This window comes from Mustelus asterias, chromosome 9, assembly GCF_964213995.1.
Source record: "Mustelus asterias chromosome 9, sMusAst1.hap1.1, whole genome shotgun sequence".
NCBI classification, from domain to species: domain Eukaryota; kingdom Metazoa; phylum Chordata; class Chondrichthyes; order Carcharhiniformes; family Triakidae; genus Mustelus; species Mustelus asterias.
Genome location: NC_135809.1, coordinates 47,667,665 through 47,688,398, shown reverse-complemented (window position 1 = coordinate 47,688,398; position 20,734 = coordinate 47,667,665). Strand labels below are relative to the sequence as shown.

The window sequence follows — 20,734 nt, the reverse complement described above, 5'->3', positions numbered from 1 at the left end:
CCTGTCCTGACCATCTTTTCTCGTGCTTGGTGTTCTTTCCCAATGATGGCCGAGCTGATGCTTTAGCTGGGATCGGAAGTCCTGGCTGAAAAATCACCATAGAGTTGAATTGCAGGTATCTTCACGGCAAAGTCAATGTGCATGGCATCAACACTGTTGGCAAAGTCCAGGACTCCAAGTGTAACTTTTTAATGAAATTCTCCTTAACCAATTCTGAGAATTGCAGCAATTTATTGATTTCTGTACTTTTCAGATGCCAAACAAACAGTCCTTGAAATCTTCTGATGTAGGTTCCGTGTTTGCAATTCAGATTTATTAGGCTTGAGCAAATAATGCGCAAATTGTCTTTTGTTTGACCTTACAGTCCTATATATTTGAATCTTGGTGAAGACGGAGGCAAGGCACAGCGCTATTAACCTGATTATTCCAGCCACAGACCTATGTGACATTCGACATGTACTCAAGTCTGAGAAAACTACCAAATTATTCCAGTGAGTTTTCCTCACCATGCTGTCCAGACCGGCTCATTCGGATGCAGGTATGGATAGTTGTGTCAGGGACAGTGATCCTTACATAGAATAACCAAGATCTTGTCATTAGCCCCAGTGTTCTTGAGTTCCATTGTACTGCACACTGTACCTGCTATTTGCTCTTTTAATGCTTGTGATAGATTGAATACAATTATCTGCCATGACTGTCTCATTTCTGAATCAGAAAGAAGTGGGTTCAAGACCCATTCCAAGGATTTTGAGCAAAGAATCCATGTCGATATTCCAATACAGTACTGAGGGGATGCTGCACTGCTGGTTCAGATGAGATATCAAATTGAATTCCCAGCTATCCTTTCGGGTGAGTGGAGAAGCGTCCATGATTCCATTTAGAAGAGCAGGGGAGTTTTGCCTGGTATTATTGCCAATATTTATGTCTGAACTTGCAGAACCAAATGGCCTTTGCTATTGGTGGCTGCATTTCCTGCATTATTATAGTAACTTCACATCAAAAATATGTCATTGGCTGTAAAGCACTTTGGCCCATTATCAGGTCATGAAAGGCACTAACGAGATAGAAGTTATTTCTTTTGTTAAAGGAGACAGTAGTTAACTACTGGTTTTATTTAGCCTAACCATAGTGCAGTCATGATTATAGTTAATGTCCGTGGTTAACACTGTTAGTTCAAACAAGTTGCAGTTTCATAGCTAATTCCTACATGACTTGTGAGTATACCTGAAGTACTTCCAGTCTACTTGAAGTCTTGGAAAGTGCTAAACAAATGCACATTCTTTATCTTATGTAAGGAGTCTACATTCACCCTCTCTCTCATGCAGCATTTGGAGATTTAGAATGAGCACAGCAAACCCAACTGCCACATCATTGCAAAAGCACAACTGGTTTGATCTTACCTGGTTCATGAATTTCTTCTGTGCCCGAGTATGAAGAAAAAATCTGCCCAACAAATTGGTACTGCTGCTCCCTGTAGTTGTTCTGTAGATAATCTATCAACATAACGTAGCCGGACTGTTGCAGGGTCAGCACCTCACAGAATATCTCCAGCTGGATCAAAGCATTGGTGTTTCAGAAAGTCTTTCAATGCATGGGCATATTTGCTGGCAGCACTACCAGAATCTCAAAAGAGCCTCTCAAAAGAGATAGGCACAAACTTGCTTGAAAATAGTCAAACTTCAATCAATCCTCCTCACCTGACATCTATAGACTTGTACTTTTCTACTGGGGTAATTGGATATGGATTAAAATCAGGAATATTGACAATTCATCCCTCCCCGTCCTAGCCCAATTACACTCAAGTTAATTGTAGTGGCCCACTTCAATAAGAACTGGTAATTGAATATGGGACCTTCTTCTAATATATATGGCATCAAGTTAAAATTTAATTAGAATATATTGAAGGGGATAGTTCAAGTTGTTATTGTAGTTTAATTTTGGATGGATGGGTTAGTGTCAAGTTACGCGAGGAACCACGAGAGGAAGCCCATTAAGAATTAAAACCATTAAAACAAGCCCATTAGGGATTTGTGTGATGAAATTTCCAGGTTCATTTTGTTAGCCTTTTTTAATCATTGCAATAATCACTATTGGTAACTTGATAATACAGAGAATCATAGAGATCTGGGAATATGTTGAGACATGAATTCATTTGAGGAATTTAGATATTGCTCTGAAACTAAAGATAAAATTATAATCAGTGGAACCTCTGATTAGACTACAAACTCATTTATCTTTGGGATACAGATATAATTTGGCTTTTTACAATTAATTTGATCCATTCGGTCATAACTCTCTAAAGTCAAACAACAGTGTAGCCATTACTGCACGTTCTCAAAAATAATTGGCAGTTTATTACTGGGAATCTTAAACTGCGGTTATTAATGAGTATTTACTTTACTTGTTCATGCCTCCAGGTCTTGTTCATGATTTCACCTTGTACAAGCTGTCCTCACCTCACACTCCTGTCTGGGAGCAGTTATGATGTGGAGATGCCGGCGTTGGACTGGGGTAAACACAGTAAGAAGTTTAACAACACCAGGTTAAAGTCCAACAGGTTTACTTGTGTGGCTTTTGCTACCAAATAAACCTGTTGGACTTTAACCTGGTGTTGTTAAACTTCTTACTGGGAGCAGTTAACACAGAGCTCACCACAATACAGCACAACTCAGCACCCAAATCGACTCTCAGGCCTGACGAAAATAAAGGAGGTATCGCATAGCTACACATTGGGGTTGAAACATTGATCTGCAACCAGCATATCTAAAGGAGTATGGTAATGGTTAAAGTTCCATTGGAGAGCCAGACAGATATTGCTTATTGCGGTTGATTGAGTAAGATTATTATCTAGACAGCTTCTAATAAAGAATGCTAAATTGATGATCTATGAATTGGGTGTGGCTTTTATCTTCATAAAGGTCCCATCCCCTATGAATAACTTTGCGCTGTTATGCCATGTCAGAAATAACAGTAGGACCTCGAGTCTCACCTTCTGTATGCCAATGCCCTTTATATTTTTGTTAAGTGATAACAGTCAACTATGTCCATGGGCCAGATTTTACTCTGGTGTTGATGGTGGGAATGGGTTCAGGAAGAACAAAATGACTTGTTGGCAGTAATCTTAAACTTGCAGTGCCTTCCTGACCCTGAGCTAATTTTGTGTGGCCTTTTTGCAGTTTGAGAAGGCATTGGGTTGCCATCCTGAATGCACCTCTTCTGAGGTCAGGGTCTCTCTCCATTGTGAGTCATTATATAAAATTTGAACCCCACCTCAATGGAAAGTTTATGACTATTGGGAGAACTTTTTAACAGGTAAGTGTTTAATGTTTTGACAACTTTAATGGCACTATTAGTTGCTGTATTGTAATATAGATGTGTTTTAAGTGTAGTGAGAGAGAATTGGGCACTGTCTGGAAACATAAGTTCATTAGTGTGATTTAGGTATTGAGATGCATTAATGTACTTTTTCCCTTGGAAAAAGTACAATAAAACATTCAAAATTCCAGGGCACACCATATTTTGAAAAAACAGACCGAATACAAAGGAGGAGAGGTAGCTCTGACAGTAAAGGACGACATAAAGACAGAAGTGAGGAAGGATCATGGCTCAGAAAAGGATTAAGTAGAATCAGTATGGGTGGAGATTCAGAATAGCGAGGGCCAGAAAATGCTGACTAGTTATAGGTTCCGTAACAATAGTGCATTAAACAAGAAATTATTTGAGTATGTACCAAAGGCAAGGTAATAATTATGGAGGACTTTAATCTTCATATGGACTGGGAGAATCAAATTGCCAAGGAAGTTGAACATAGTATTAGGTTAGAAGAGGTTTAAGGTTGCAAATAATAGTAACAAATCTGAGGATTCGGAATGTTTTAGAAACCAATAAAGGACCATCAAAATGCTGATAAAAGGGATAAAAAGAATATGAGAATAAACTAGCCAGAAATAATAAAAACAGATTGGAAGAGGTTTTACAAGTATGTATAAAGGAAGGGGGTAACTATAGTAAATGTTAGTCACTCAGAAGCAGAGACTGGAGAAATTATTATGGGAAATGACAAAATGGCAGAGACATTGAACACATGTTTTGTGTCTGCTTCATTGTAGAAGAAATAAACTGCATTTCAGAATCAAAGGGTAAACTGGGTGCTAAAAAGAATGAGGAAATAAATTTCAGCAGAAAAAAAATACACTCGAACAACTTAAGGAACTAGAATCTGACAGATCCAGAGGACCTGATGGCCTACATCTCAGGGTTCTAAACTAGGGAGATAGTGGATACTTTGGCTAAGATTTTTCAATATTCTCTAGGTTCTGGAACTTTTCTAGCAGCTTGGACTTTAGCAAACGTGACACCGTGACTTAAGAAATGAGGGAGAGAAAAAACAGGGAACTACAGATCAGTTGGCTTGAGATTGATCATTGGGAAAGTGCCAGAATATATTATTAAGAAAGACTTAACAATGCACTTCAAATATCATACTATGATCAGACAAGGTCAACATGGTTTTACGAAAGGGAAATATTGTTTGACAAGGAGTTTTTGAAGAGTTAACTAGTAGGGTACATAAAGGGCAATCAGTAGATGTAGGGTAGCTAAATTTTACAAAAGGCACTTTATAAGGTATAACTCAAAAGGTTAATAGGCAAGATAAAGGCTCATGTAGTGGGTGTAATATATTAGCATTGTTAGAAAATTGATTAATAGACAGGAAGCAAAGAGTAGGCATAAATGGGACATCCTAAAGCTGCCAAGCTGTCACTAGTGGAGTGCAGCAAGGATCAGTGCTGGGGCCTCAGCTATTTACCATTTAGAAAGGAATAAACTCATTAACTCATTTACCATTTAGAAAGGAATAAACTCATTAACGATAGTCAGCATGGTTTTGTGAGAGGGAGGTCATGTCTCACTAATCTGGTGGAGTTTTTTGAAGAAGTGACTGGAATGGTTGACGAGGGAAGGGCCGTGGATGTCGTCTATATGGACTTTAGTAAAGCGTTTGACAAAGTCCCTCATGGTAGGTTGGTGCAAAAGGTTGGATCTCATGGGATAAAGGGGGAGATGGCCAGATGGGTAGAGAACTGGCTTGGTCACAGAAGACAGAGGGTGGTAGTGGAAGGGTCTTTTTCCGGCTGGATGCCTGGTGGTGTTCCGCAGGGCTCTGTATTGGGACCCCTGCTGTTTGTGATTTATATAAACGATCTGGAAGAAGGTGTAACTGGGTGATCAGTAAGTTTGCGGACGACACAAAAATGGCTGGACTTGCAGATAGTGAGGAACATTGTTAGAGGCTACAGAAGGATATAGATAGGCTGGAAATTTGAGCAAACAAATGGCAGATGGAGTTCAATCCAGATAAATGCGAAGTGATGCATTTTGGTAGAACTAATGTACGGGGGAGCTATACAATAAATGGCAGAACCATAAAGGGTGTAGATACGCAGAGGGACCTGGGTGTGCAAGTCCACAGATCCTTGAAGGTGACGTCACAGGTGGAGAAGGTAGTGAATAAGGCATATGGCATGCTTGCCTTTATAGGACGGGGCATAAAGTATAAAAGTTGGGGTCTGATGTTGCAGTTGTATAGAACGTTGGTTCGGCCGCATTTGGAATACTGCGCCCAGGTCTGGTCGCCACACTACCAGAAGGACATGGAGGCTTTAGAGAGAGTGCGGAGGAGGTTTACCAGGATGTTGCCTGGTATGGAGGGTCTTAGCTATGAGGAGAGATTGGGTAAACTGGGGTTGTTCTCACTGGAAAGACGGAGGATGAGGGGTGACATAATAGAGGTGTATAAAATTATGAAAGGCATAGATAGGGTGAACGGTGGGAAGCTTTTTCCCAGGTCGGTGGTGACGTTCACGAGGGGTCATAGGTGCAAGGTGAGGGGGGGAGGTTTAACACGGATATCAGAAGGACGTATTTTACACAGAGGGTGGTGCGGGCTTGGAATGCGCAGCCGGGCAAGGTGGTGGAGGCGGCCACACTGGGAACGTTTAAGACTTATCTAGATAGCCACATGAACGGAGTGGGAATGGAGAGATACAAAAGAATGGTCTAGTTTGGACCAGGGAGCGGCGCGGGCTTGGAGGGCCGAAGGGCCTGTTCCAGTGCTGTATTGTTCTTTGTTATCTATATTAATGACTTAGACAAAGAGACGGAGAACAAGATATCTAGTTTTAATAATGATATAAAGCTAGGTGAAAATGTATGTTGTGAGGAGGACACAAACTCCAGAATTCTACCATCCCACCCGCCATGGAATCAGAGCGGGCAAGGGGTGGACAACAGAAATGTCCATTGACCTCGGGTGGAAATTTCTGGTCTCGCTCGAGTGAGGCTATAAAATCTCGTGCACAGAGTTTGAAAAAGAGCAAAGAGTAAAGAAAATTACAGCACAGGAACAGGCCCCTTGGCCCTCCAAGCCTGCACCGACCATGCTGCCTGACTTAACTAAAACCCCCTATCCTTCCGGGAACCATATCCCTCTATTCCCATCTTATACATGTATTTGTCAAGATGCCCCTTAAAAGTCACTACCGTATCCGCTTCCACTACCTCCCCCGGCAACGAGTTCCAGGCACCCACTACTCTCTGTGTAAAAAATCTGCCTCATACGTCACTTTTAAACCTTGCCCCTCACACCTTAAACCGGTGCCCCCTAGTATTTGACTCTTCCACCCTGGGAAAAAACTTCTGACTATCCACTCTGTCCATGCCTCTCATAATCTTGTAGACTTCTATCAGGTCGCCCCTCAACCTCCGTCGTTCCAGTGAGAACAAACCAAGTTTCTCCAACCTCTCCTCATAGCTAATGCCCTCCATACCAGGCAACATCCTGGTAAATCTTTTCTGTACCCTCTCCAAAGCCTTCACATCCTTCTGGTAGTGTGGCGATCAGAATTGAACACTATATTCCAAGTGCGGCATAACTAAGGTTCTATAAAGCTGCAACATGACTTGCCAATTTTTAAACTCAATGCCCCGGCTGATGAAGGCAAGCATGCCGTATGCCTTCATGACTACCTTCTCCACCTGCATTGCCACTTTCAGTGATTTGTGTACCTGTACACCCAGATCCCTTTGCCTATCAATACTCTTAAGGGTTCTGCCATTTACTGCGTATTTCCTATTTGTATTAGACCTTCCAAATTGCATTACCTCACATTTGTCTGGATTAAACTCCATCTGCTATCTCTCCGCCCAAGTCTCCAACTGATCTATATCCTGCTGTATCCTCAAATGGTCCTCATCGCTATCCACAAATCCACCAACCTTTGTCTCGTTCACAAACTTACTAATCAAACCAGTTACATTTTCCTCCAAATCATTTATATATATTACAAACAGCAAAGGTCCCAGCACTGATCCCTGAGGAACGCCACTTGTCACAGCCCTCCATTCAGAAATGCACCCTTCCACTGCTACCCTCTGTCTTCTTTGACCAAGCCAGTTTTGTATCCACCTTGCCAGCTCACCTCTGATTCCATGCGACTTCACCTTCTGCACCAGTCTGCCATGAGGGACCTTGTCAAAGGCCTTACTGAAGTCCATGTGGACAACATTCACTTCCCTACTCTCATCAATCATCTTCGTCGAAAAACTCGATCAAGTTCATGAGACACGACCTCCCCAAAACCATGTTGCCTCTCATTAATACATCCACTTATTTCCAAGTGGGACTAAATCCTGTCTCGAAGAATCCTCTCCAATAATTTCCCTACCACTGATGTAAGGCTCACCGGCCTATAATTACCTGATTATTTTTGCTACCCTTCATAAACAAAGGAACAACAATGACTATTCTCCAATCCTCTGGGACCTCCCCTGTAGCCAGTGAGGATACAAAGATTTCTCCCAAGGCCCCAGCAATTTCCTCCTTTGCCTCTCTCAGTATTCTGGGGTATATACTATCAGGTCCTGGGGACTTGTCTATCTTATTGTTTCTCAAGAACCCCAATACCTCCTCCTTTTTGATCTCAACATGACTCAAACTATCTACACATCCTTTCCCAGACTCATCATCCACCAAGTCCTTCTCTTTGGTGAATACAGACGCAAAGTACTCATTTAATACCTCGCCCATTTCCTCTGGCTCCACACATAGATTCCCCCCCTTGTCCTTGAGTGGGCCAACCCTCTCCCTGGCTACCCTCTTGCTCTTTATATATGTATAAAAAGTCTTGGGATTTTCCTTAATCCTGCTGGCCAATGATTTTTTGTGACCCCTTTTAGCCCTCCTTACTCCTTGCTTAAGTTTCTTTCTACTTTCCTTGTATTCCACACTTGCTTCGTGTGTTCCCAGCCTCCGAGCTTTGACAAATGCTTCCTTTTTCTCTTTGACTAGGTTCACAATATCCCTCATTATCCAAGGTTCCCAAAACTTGCCATACTTATCCCTCATCCTTACAGGAATGTGCCAGTCCTGAATCCCTATCAACTTACACTTGAAAGCCTCTCACATGCTAGATGTTGATTTGCCCTCGAACATCTTTCCCCAATCTACATTCTTCAGTTCCTGCCTAATATTGTTGTAATTAGCCTTCCCCCAGTTTAGCACCTTAACTTGAGGACTACACTTATCTTTATCCATCAGTACCTTAAAGCTTACTGAATTGTGGTTACTGTTCCTGAACTGCTCCCCTACTGAAACATCGACCACCTGGCTGGGCTCATTCCCCAATACCAGGTCCAGTATGGCCCCTTCCCTGCTTGGATTATCTACATACTGTTTCAAGAAGCCCTCCTGGATGCTCCTTACAAACTCTGCCCCATCCACGCCCCTAGCACTAAGTGAGTCTCAGTCAATATAGGGGAAGTTAAAATCTCCCACCACAACATTCCTGTTACTTTTACACCTTGCCAAAATCTGCCTACATATCTGTTCCTCAATCTCCCACTGGCAGTTGGGTGGCCTATAGTAAACCCCCAACATTGTGACTACGCCTTTCCTATTCCTGAGCTCTACCCATATTGCCTCACTGTATGAGCCCTTGGAGGTGTCCTCCTGGAGTACAGCTGTGATATTCTCCTTAACCAGTAGTGCAACTCCCCCACCCCTTTTACATCCCCCTCCATCCCACCTGAAACATCTGTATCCTGGAATGTTAAGCTGCCAATCCTGTCCTTCCCTTAATCAGATCTCTGTAATGGCAACAACATCGTAGTTCCAAGTACTAGTCCAAGCTCTAAGTTCATCTGCCTTACCTGTAACACTTTTCACATAGAAACAAATGCACTTCAGTCCACCACACCCTCTTTGATGAGCAACCCCACCCTGCCTGCTGTTTCTCTGAGTCTTACTGGCCCTACTCTCTAGTTCCCTTTCAGCTAATTCACCTTTGCTTTGGTTCCTACCCCCCTGCCAAACTAGTTTAAATCCTCCTGTGTGACACTAGCAAACCTCTCGGCCAAAATATTTATGCCCTTCCAGTTTAGATGCAATCCATCCTTCTTGTACAGGTCCCATCTGCCTCGAAAGAGACCCCAATGGTCCAGATATCTGAAACCCTCCCTCCAACACCAGCTGTTTAGCCACATGTTGAGCTGCACTATCTTCCTATCCTAGTGTCACTAGCACGTGGCACAAGGAGTAATCCTGAGATTACAACCCTAGAGGTCCTGCTTTTTAATTTTCTACCTAACTCCCTAAACTGCTGTTGCAGGACCTCATCACTCTTCCTGCCTATGTCGTTAGTACCAGTATGTATCACGACCTCGGGCTGTTCACCTTCTCCCTTCAGAATGCTTTTGTCTGTTTAGAGATATCCTGGACCCTGGCACCAGGGAGGCAACATACCATCCTGGAGTCTCTTTCACATCCACAGAAATGCCTATCTGCACCCCTAGCTATAGAGTCCCCTAAAACTATTGCTTTAGTCCTCTTTGTCCCTCCCTGCTTAACAACAGAGCCAACCATGGTACCCCTGCTTTGACTGCTGCTGCTGTTATCCCCTGATAACCCAGATCCCCCAACAGTATCCAAAACGGTATACTTGTTAGAGAGGGGGATGACCACAGGGGATTCCTGCACTGACTGCTTGCCCCTTCTGGCGGTCACCCATCCATCTGCCTGCACCTTTGGTGTGACCATGTCTCTAAAGCTCTTATCTGTGGCACTTTCCGCCTCCTTCATGCCAACCTATCAATGCGGTCTGTAAGGAGCTGCAATATAGATATATATAGAGATATAGACAACTTAAGTGAGCTGGCAAATGATGTATAATGTGGAGAAGTGTGAGGTAATTGGCTAGATCGGGTGAAAATCAGACTATTTATTAAGAGGCGTGAAACTTGATGTACAAAGCTCATGCAAGGAGCTCAGAACATTAGAATGCAGGTATAACAAATAATTAGGAAGGCAAATGCCATGTTAGTCTTCATTTCAATGGGATTGTGGTACAAGAATAATGAAATCTTGTTACAATTGTACTGAGCTTTGGTGATACCACATCTGGAATACTGTGTGCAGTTTTGATCTCCATCTTTAAGGGAAGAAATACTTGCATTGGAGGCAGTTTTGTAAAGGTTCACTAGATGGGTCCCTGGAATGAAAGGATTGTCCTATGTTGAGAGTTTGAGTAAAATGGGCCAACATGCTCTGGAGTTTCGAAGAACAAGTAATGTAATTTAAACATACGGGCCCAAAATTTACCAGAGGGAGAGGGCAGAAAAATGGAGTTAAAGCCCAAGATCAGACATGATCATATTGGATGGCAGAACAGGCTCGACGAGCTGCATGGTCTTCTCCTGCTCCTGTTTCTTGTGTTCTTGTGTTAAGAGGGCATAAAAACAATGTTGGCAGCTGACCTGCAGTCCCTGAGAACCAAGGTGGGCCTTCTCTGCATCCACACTCCTCCTGCACTGCATCACAGCTCTCAAAGCCCAACCACTCCCCACCCATTAAGCAGAGACAGAAATATGACAGGAATGGGTTTTGGAGGTGGACTCAGGTTCAGAATTGGGAACAAGCCAGACTTATATTTCCACAGCCCAGAATATAAATCCAGGCCCATAAATAACTGTGCCTTAATTAACGGTAAGTTATTGAGGAACAACCAGCTCTGGCTATTCCATATATGTACACTTTAAACCTGCAGCTAATTCCATGTATTTTGATTTCCAGGACTTCCAGTTTCAGCACTCTGAGTAGAGAGTGGGAATGCATATCTGGAAAATGTGCACCATCCCCTCTGAAAGTTTCCACCTATTAAATGCAATGTACTGTGGGGTGGTGGGGGAGAAGGAGATCATGGGCTGGGGCTTCAGAATTGCTGATACTGTCTCCCACCACTCACCATGATTCCTGAAATGGAAATATTCACCTGAGATGCCTATCATTCCTACTACTGTTCAAGGATTCCACAAACAAGGATTTTCTTAAAAATAGGAATCCAACAGGAAGAATCGAAGAGACGCACAGGACGGAATTTTCTCATCCCGCCTGCCATGGGAATCATAGTGGGTGGGCCAAGGACCATGCAAAAGTCCATTGATCTCGGGTGGGATTTTCCGGTTCTGGGGCGAGCACAGCAGGAAAATCCCACCCACAGTGTACTTATTCTAATAATCATAACTTCAGTGTCCAAGTATGAAAAGTATTTGAAATTCCTTACGGGATAATGAAGCTGAGTTTGGAAAAGAAATTGAAGATTTTTCTGCCGGCCACTTTCTACGTTCTGACTCAATAATTATTCTGTCACCTGAATATATCCCACACAATATTTGGAATTGGCTCGAGCAGTATTTTGTGGATTGGGAATAGGGAGCAGGGCTCTGCAGTTACAGCTTACTAAATTTACATGTGAAATCTCAGTGTACTGAACAATATCATAACACAACAGTCTCCTTATCTGGATATTGAAAAGCATCATAAGGAAATTGATATGTATTTATGGGATGTGAGGGTCATTCTTCCCCTCTTCCCTTGCTGGTGATATATAATAGATATATTTCTATCACATCCTCTGACCTATCTGCAGGGTGCATGCAAGTCACACTATTTCTAAACTACAACTTAGACTTTGAAAAATAATTGAATTTACCTGATTTTCAGAAATGGGAACAGTTTCTTTAAACACAATCCATTGGACATTTTCTGTACAGGGAGGTGTAGTAAGGGAACCGTTGTAACTATAATACTTGTCTGTGGAGTTTGGAAGAAGGTTCAACAAAATGAAAGGCTCCATCATAGCCCGTTTTCCTAAAACAATGAAAAATCATGGATGAAATCTATTATGAAGAGAATAACCAACAGGTATCAACACTAATGCTGATGATGTAAGTAGATTTTCATACAATGGCACATAGTCATCAAGGAATACAAGGAGTAATTTTGACTTTTGCGGTAATTATTGTGAATATTCTGCCATTTTTTAATGTAGAGTGGTATGATGGCACAGTGGTTAGCATTGCTGCCTCACAGCTTCAGTGACCTGGGTTCAATCCTGGCCTCGGGTCACTGTCTGTGTGGAGTCTGCATGTTCCCCCCGTGTCTGCGTGGGTTTCCTCCGGGTGCTCCAATTTCCTCCCACACTCCAAAGATATACAGGTTAAATGGATTGGCCATGCTAAATCACCCCTTACTGTCCCAGGATGTGTGGGTTAGTGGGATTAGCGGGGTAAATACGTGGGGTTACGGGGATAGGGCCCGGCTGGGATCCTCTGTCGAAGAGTCAGTACAGACTCGATGGGCCAAATGGCTTCCTTCTGCACTGTAGGGATTCCATGATTCAATTTCTCCCAATTTTGCTTTGATGGATTTACCCAGCACCCCCACATTACACCACCACAACAAGTCAAAATGACTCCCCCAGTTTTACAAATGAGCAACCAGGCAAGTTCTCCTTTTGAAGTTACAAGTTGATTTTCTTGCTCATTCCATGACTACTCTCTCACTGGCTTTGAGTTTAACCTTGTGTGGTAAACAGGTCCAATCACTCACCGTGCTCACCTTGAATTCTGCTCTCCACTATTGGACTGAAAGCATTGTGAGTAAACTGAATGTCAGGCGTACATATCCAGATTCACATTTATTATCCCACAGCATGACTTCAAGGGTACAGCCTATTAATTTGAGCTACATAAGGAAAGGAACTGAAGAGGTGAGAAAATTATTTGTGATGTTAAATTTATGTTGTGAAAATTGGCTTGGGTTGTGCACAGATTAAAGATCCCGAAGTTGCTTGTTTATTGTATTATTTAATTTGGATCCCAGAGACTCATCGTGTGAGCCAATTCACTGCATTCTTACCCCAGCAGCAAAATATAGACCAACAATACAAAAAACAATATGGCTGAGATGGTGCAAAAAGGAGTCTGTGGATTCCCAACAAGATCACAGAATCATAGAAACCCTACAGTGCAGAAAGAGGCCATTTGGCCCATCGAGTCTGCACCGACCACAATCCCACCCAGGCCCTACTCCCATATCCCTACATATTTACCTGCTAATCCCTCTAACCTATGCATCTCAGGACACTAAGGGGGCAATTTTAGCATGGCCAATCAACCTAACCCGCACATCTTTGGACTGTGGGAGGAAACCGGAGCACCCGGAGGAAACCCACGCAGACACGAGGAGAATGTGCAAACTCCACACAGACAGTGACCCAAGCTGGGAATCGAACCTAGGTCCCTGGAGCTGTGAAGCAGCAGTGCTAACCACTGTGCTACCGTGCCACCCATTGGCCTCCAGCTGGAGGCCATTGTCAGGCACGATTCCAAAGTATCTGTCAGGATTGTATCATGAGGATTATCCAAAATATTTTTAATAATGATTCAGGTGTGTTTCCAGTACTTTATTGCAGGTTAGCATTTGTTCATTATATATAATGAAAGCTAATTTCCCCTTTTAACATTATTTCACAGTCCTATGATGGTGATTCTTTATAATAAGAACCAAATGGAAGTCATGTTGCACAATTGGGATGCTCCGGCCTTTTCACTTCTTTCTGTGCAGGTAGGCTGGCACAGTTCCCCTTGTCACCATTTATTCACAGAACTTACCATATCGGCTAACTGTTTCCACACCACGTATAACATTATCGTAATCCATATTGTTCTCCGGCCCAATCTGTAAAATATCAGACATTTTTAACAATGGTCTTGTGTTCTAATGGCATAACTTAATAGCCTGATGCACATTTGTAATGAAGTGTAGATCTGGAAGATGTTGAAGAGATCCCATTTTCAGTGTTTGTCACTTTGTTTCATATTTCTTTAAAATGTACAACACAGTGACACATCACATTCAAAATCACATCGCGTTGGTGTTTTGTGAAAATGAGTTTTTAATAAACCGCACACACATATTCATCTACTGGATCTGTTATCAACATTTCTTTTATTAGGAAGTCACCATTAGTAATCCATTGCAAATAACCAAATGTCTTACTTTATACTGGAATAAAGATTTTCTCATGTCAGGAGTCAAAATTTCATGAAAACCCACTGAAATGTCTGTTTATTTTGACATGCAAATGTTCACAAAACCATACGTACAATGAACTTATGTTTCAGTGATTGGATAGAGTTTACACATCCTGATGTGGGCTTGGTGTTCAACAGGAGCACACCTTAGGAATTTGATGCTAAAGGTCCTGTCAGTCTTTGAAAACTGGAAAAGTGGAGGTGACACAGCAGAAGGTGTTAGCATGAAGGGGAATCTGGTCTTGTAACTCAAGGAGCCCTCCTTGTAGGATATCAATGCATGATAGGTATCAGTGCACTGTTTCTGTCCCCGACAATGCCAGCTCTATGGTGCATATTAACTGCTGCTATCTTTGTGACAGATTGCAAGTGTCATCAGACAGCTCAACTCAGCAGGTGGCTGGCTGTTCAATGATCCATACTCTGCATAGCCAGTTCCACCCAATCCCTGGCAGATAGCAACGCTTCTGCCTGTACATGTGGATTAGAGGGTATCAGCTAGTCGGTACAATCTGTCTCCGGTGCGATCTGAGGCGGGGATTTTTTGCCTCTCCCACGGCATGTTTCATGGTGGCAGAAGCGGCCCACCATTGGTCAGTGGTGGGATCTTCTGGTCCTTCCACTGTCAACAGTGTTTCCCGTTTTATGTACCCCTGCCACCAGGAAACCCTCGGCGGAGATTTGCTATTGGCAGGACCAGAAGATCCGCCAGTGAGAATGATCAGAAAATTCCGGCCTGAGTTTTGGCATTGATCCATTATTCCTCCTCTTCCTCCTTCAAAAAAAAAGTAAAAGGGAGTCTCCATTGGAAAACCAATTGTTCCAAATTGTGGACCTACCAACAATACAAAATCTTCTGACAAATAAGTGAAAACAGGAAAGAAACAAATATAACCAAAATCCAGCAACAAAATTTAATCTCAATAAAGTCTTTAAATGGACTTCTATAACCTGTATTATTAGGACATAAATTAACTGATCTGGTGGGTGTTTGATGTCAGCGCAAAGTTTACCAAACATTTGAAAAGTGGGAATCTGGTGCATTAGATCTCTACCCGTTTTTCTGATTGACTGTGTACATTTTGCCCCTGACAATCAGGAAATATTGTTCAAATCTGAACTAATTTCAAATGGAAAACATACTATCTATCAAGGAGGAGATAAATGCAGGTTTGGCCATCTACAGCATTCAGGTTTGAAGATTTAGTGGCATTTAATGGCATCTTCGTCATGGTGACAAAGATGATTGATGAGGGTAGGGCAGTGGATGTTGTCTACATGGACTTCAGTAAGGCCTTTGACAAGGTCCCTCATGGCAGACTGGTGCAGAAGGTGAAGTCACATGGGGTCAGAGGTGAGCTGGCAAGGTGGATACAAAACTGGCTCAAAGAAGACAGAGGGTAGCAGTGGAAGGGTGCGTTTCTGAATGGAGGGCTGTGACAAGTGGTGTTCCTCAGGGATCAGTGCTGAGACCTTTGCTGTTTGTAATATATATATATAAATGATTTGGAGGAAAATGTAACTGGATTGATTAGTAAGTTTGCGGACGACACAAAGGTTGGTGGATTTGCGGATAGCGATGAGGACCATTAGAGGATACAGCAGGATATAGATCAGTTGGAGACTTGGGCAGAGAGATGACAGATGGAGTTTAATCCAGACAAATGTGAGATAATGCCTTTTGGAAGGTCCAATACAGATGGGAAATATACAGTAAATGGCAGAACCCTTCGGAGTATTGATAGGCAAAGGGATCTGGGTGTACAGGTTCACAGGTCACTGAAAGTGGCAATGCAGGTGGAGAAGGTAGTCAAGAAGGCATACGGCATGGTTGTCTTCATCGGCTGGGGTATTGAGTTTAAAAATTGGCAAGTCACGTTGACGCTTTATAGAACCTTAGTGAGGCCGCACTTGGAATATAGTGTTCAATTCTGGTCGCCACACTACCAGAAGGATGTGGAGGCTTTGAGAGGGTACAGAAAAGATTTACCAGGATGTTGCATGGTATGGAGGGCATTAGCTATGAGGAGAGGTTGGAGAAACTTGGTTTGTTCTCACTGGAGCGACAGAGGTTGAGGGGAGACCTGATAGAAGTCTACAGGATTATGAGAGGCATGGACAGAGTGGATCGTCAGAAGCTTTTTCCCAGGGTGGAAGAGTCAATTACTAGGGCGCATAGGTTTAAGGTGTGAGGGGCAAGTTTTAAAAGAGATGTACGAGGCAGATTTTTTACACGGAGAGTGGTGGGTGCCTGCAACTTATTGCCGGGAGAGGTAGTGGAAACGGATACGGTAGTGACTTTTAAGGGGCGTCTTGACAAGTATATGAATGAGATGGGAATAGAGGGATATGGTCCTTGGAAGGATGGGGGTTTTAGTTTAGTCAGGCAGCATGGTCGGTGCAGGCTTGGAGGGCCGAAGGGCCTGTTCCTGTGGTGTAATTCTCTTTGTTCTTTGTTCAGCTATCCAAAAAAATCCGTTAAGCCCTTGTTACAAAAAATTGGGAATCCTTTGTTCTTAAGGTCTAAAGTGCAGAGTTGAAAAGTTCAAGAGATAAGAGGAAGATAATCAACAAATAATGACCAGGCCATTCCAAACTTGGACCTCAGGAACCTGTCAACAGTAAAAACAGAGAAATAATCAGGGAGTAGGGAACTGAACATTGAAGAACTGCCAAAAAATGAGTTTAAATTGAGAGACAGTGGCCGGAATTTTACTGCCCCGCCTGCCATGGGATTTTATGGTTTCGGGGTGAGCAAGGCCATAAAATCCTGCCAGTGTGGCTCTGTTCCCCACAATATGGGACTGAATGTTATGCTGTGGGATTTTCTGTCCCGCCAAAATTAATGGACTTTTGAACGGCTCACTGCCTTTAAGGTGATGGGACCACAAAATTCCACTCAATGGAATTACACAGGAGACAATGGTAACAATTTTCAATTCCAGATTAGGTGTGAAGTTGGTACAAATGTATGGAATTCATGCCTGAGAGCAAACTTTTTATTGGACAAAGAATAAATAAAGGCATATTTTAGCATGGAGTGGTGATCACAGAGAGAAATTGGAAATCTTACTGCTAGTTGACATCTGATAACTCTTGATGCTAGGGTGGCATGGTGGCACAGTAGTTAGCACTGTTGTCTCACAACTTCAGGAACCCGGGTTCGATTCCAGCTTTAGGTAACTGTGTAGAGTTTGCACGTTCTCCCTTTGTCTCCGTGGGTTTCCTCCGGGTACTCTGGTTTCCTCCCACGGTCCAAAGTTGTGCAGTTTAGGTGGATTGGTCATGTTAAATTGCCCCTTAGTGTCCCAAAATGTGTAGGTTAGGGGGATTAGTGGGGCAAATACGTGGGGTCACAGGGATTGTGCCTGGGTAAGATTAAAAGGTGGGTTTCTGCAGACTCGACAGGCTAAGTGGCCTCCTTCTGCACTGTAGAGATTCAATTATTTATGCGTGCTCCCATTGAGAAAGGGAGTGTGCATTTGTAAAATTTACCATGTAGTATTTGTTCTCTTGCACCTAAATTAAAGATTTGGCAAACCATCAGAGGAGAAAATGGAAAATAACCAGACAACAATCCCCAGGCAGGATGGCACAGTGGCAAGCACTGCTGCCTCACAGCACTAGGCACCTTGGTTCAACTCCCGCCTCAGGTGACTGTGTGAAGTTTGCACGTTCTCCCCGCGTCTGCCAGGGTTTCTTCCACGCGCTCTGGTTTCTTCCCACAGTCCAAAGATGTGTAGGTTAGGTTAATTGGGCATGGTAAATTGCCCGTTAGTGTCAGAGGGACTAGTAGGGTAAATATGTGGGAGGGTAATGGTGATAGGACCTGGGTGGCATTGTTGTCAGTGCAGGCTTGATGGGCTGAATGGCCTCTTGCTGCACTGTAGGGATTCTATGATTAAGGATCCCTGACTTTCCCCAAGTAGTTGCTGCACTAAATCTTAGTTACCTCAAATAAGATGGACAGAGCCTTCAGACTGCCTTGTCTTTCCACCGCATCCTCAAAACTTTCAAAGTGATCTGGGTCAAAGCAGAAGATGTGCATCTGAAAACACATTGACAAAAAACAATTCTTATTCTCATCATCTGTGTGCCGCACAAACATTAGTTAAATTTAATGCAACAAAAGGTGAAACATGTATTTATTTGGTTTCACAGTTTATGTACAATTCTATTACATCATATATCATTCCTAAAGAAGTACACTTGCTTAGTATTTACAGAAACTTCTAATTATTGTATAAACTAGAACATTGGATGTATATAGGAAACAGATATGCAGTGAAATGGAACATTTTACTGCGTCAGGGACCAGGTTTAGAATTTAGCTCAGGTCAGAACAATCGTATTAAAGGTTCTTTTCTCTTTGCTGCCTTATTTTAGAGCTGTTAGGCTGTAAAGCAGTGGTGGGAAACCTGTGTACAATGAGCCACATGTGGCCCATCAGGGTTCTGATTGCGGCCCATGAGACATTTTTTGGACTGTTGCCCACGACAGGGCTACCACATTCCACTGATTCCCATCCACGTCACTTTTTCCTACCAGTACGACTGAAGTGATAAGCATATAAAGCAAGGGCACGTGAAGTGAGGTATGTGCTGATTGTACCCAACGTCAAATCTGAGAGTGGTGTGCTCTCTCTGCACCTAATCAAGCATACATACTCTTTTGTTTTTACCACTTGAAGTTCAAGATAGTTCTATTAATATATGAATGATTAAGCATTTTCTATAACTTGTTATAGAAACATAGAAGATAGGAGCAGGAGGAGGTCCTTCAAGCCTGCTCCATCATTCATTACGATCATGGTTGCTCATCCAACTCAATAGCCTATTCCTGCTTTCTCCCCATTACCTTTGGTCCCATTCGCCCCAAGTACTATATCCAGCTGCCTCTTGAATACATTCAATGTTTTGGCATCAACTACTTCCTGTGGTAATGAACTCCACAGGCTCACCACGCTTTGGGTGAAGAAATGTCTCCTCACCTCCATCCTAAAAGGTCTACCCTGAATCCTCAGACTGTGACCCCTGGTTCTGGACTCCCCCACCATCAGGAACATCTTCCCTGCATCTATCCTATCCAGACCTGTTAGAAATTTATAAGTCTCTATGAGATCCCCCCTCATTCGTCTGAACTCCAGCGAAAACAATCCTAACCCAGTCAATCTCTCCTCATACATCAGTCCTGCCATCCCTGGAATCAGCCTGGTAAACCTTCACTGCACTCCCTCAAGAGCAAGAACATCCTTCCTCAGAAAAGGAGACCCAAAACTGCACACAATATTCTGGGTGTGGCCCCACCAAGGCCCTGCATAGTTGCAACAACACATCCCTGTACACGAAACCTCTCGCAATGAAGGCCAACATGCCATTTGCCTTCTTTACAGCCTGCTGCACCTGCATGCTTACCTTCAGTGACTGGTGCACAAGGACACCAGGTCCCACTGCACATTCCCCTCTCCCAATTTACAGCCATTCAGGTAGTAATCTGCCTTCTTGTTTTTGCTTTCTTGAGATATTGCATGTATTTAATCTCACTCATGAGTCATAGTTAGTGAACATGTCTGATTTTGATCTTGCAGCCCACTGAGATGAAGGAGGGCCACTCATACGGTCCACCCACTAGCCTAGGTTGCCCACCATTGCTTTAAAGTAAATGGATTTATGCAATTGAAAAATGAAGTCCCAGGGAGCACTAGGCTGCAGTGTAAAACTAACAATATTTTCAATACCAAATTGACTATCTAACACAACAAAGCAAGCCTGATATCAAAGTGATGCAGGAGGCAAGATGGGGCTGAGAAAATATTCCCTGAAAATGAAAATGAAGCAAAATGATAAGACGCGATATGTTTATTTGACATTTGGCTTTGGGAACGGAAGGAAGTGATTGCAACTATGATGGAAAATAACACTGGGCTCTGGCTATCATTTAAAATCTCACTTGTCAAAATTGAGTTTAGTAAACACAGACCAAATATAGATATGTTTCAGAAAGCAGCACTGACCTGCAAAACATTACACTCCCCATAGCTCACCAGTTTAGCTCAATGAACCTGGAATCAATTTGTGTTCAACCGGTAAAGTAGGTTTCATACACACTGGAGATCAGGGGTTGAATTTAGTTTCTCAGAAATAACGAAATAAATTTCTGCTGTAATTACGCTACGGCACGAGACCACGATGATTGGGAGCAAAATTAGTTGGAGCTCTGAGAGGACAAATAGACTGGAGGCAGCATAAGTGGCTGATACCAACTAAAGGAGTGTTCATCTGGAACTGGTATATAGAAACAA

At 42.8% G+C, this 20,734-nt stretch overlaps 1 protein-coding gene across 1 annotated transcript in view; it reads right to left on the bottom strand.

The window, feature by feature from the left end:
* The window catches only part of LOC144499116 (receptor-type tyrosine-protein phosphatase zeta-like), a 256,241-nt gene that overhangs the window by 89,022 nt on the left and 146,485 nt on the right, over positions 1 to 20,734 (bottom strand). The window contains exons 5-8 of the mRNA XM_078221193.1: positions 18,386 to 18,481; positions 14,011 to 14,077; positions 12,048 to 12,205; positions 1,401 to 1,551 (exon numbers count right to left, since the gene is read on the bottom strand). Coding sequence (XP_078077319.1) covers positions 1,401 to 1,551; positions 12,048 to 12,205; positions 14,011 to 14,077; positions 18,386 to 18,481 — 472 coding nt within the window. The remainder of the gene's footprint in view (positions 1 to 1,400; positions 1,552 to 12,047; positions 12,206 to 14,010; positions 14,078 to 18,385; positions 18,482 to 20,734) is intronic.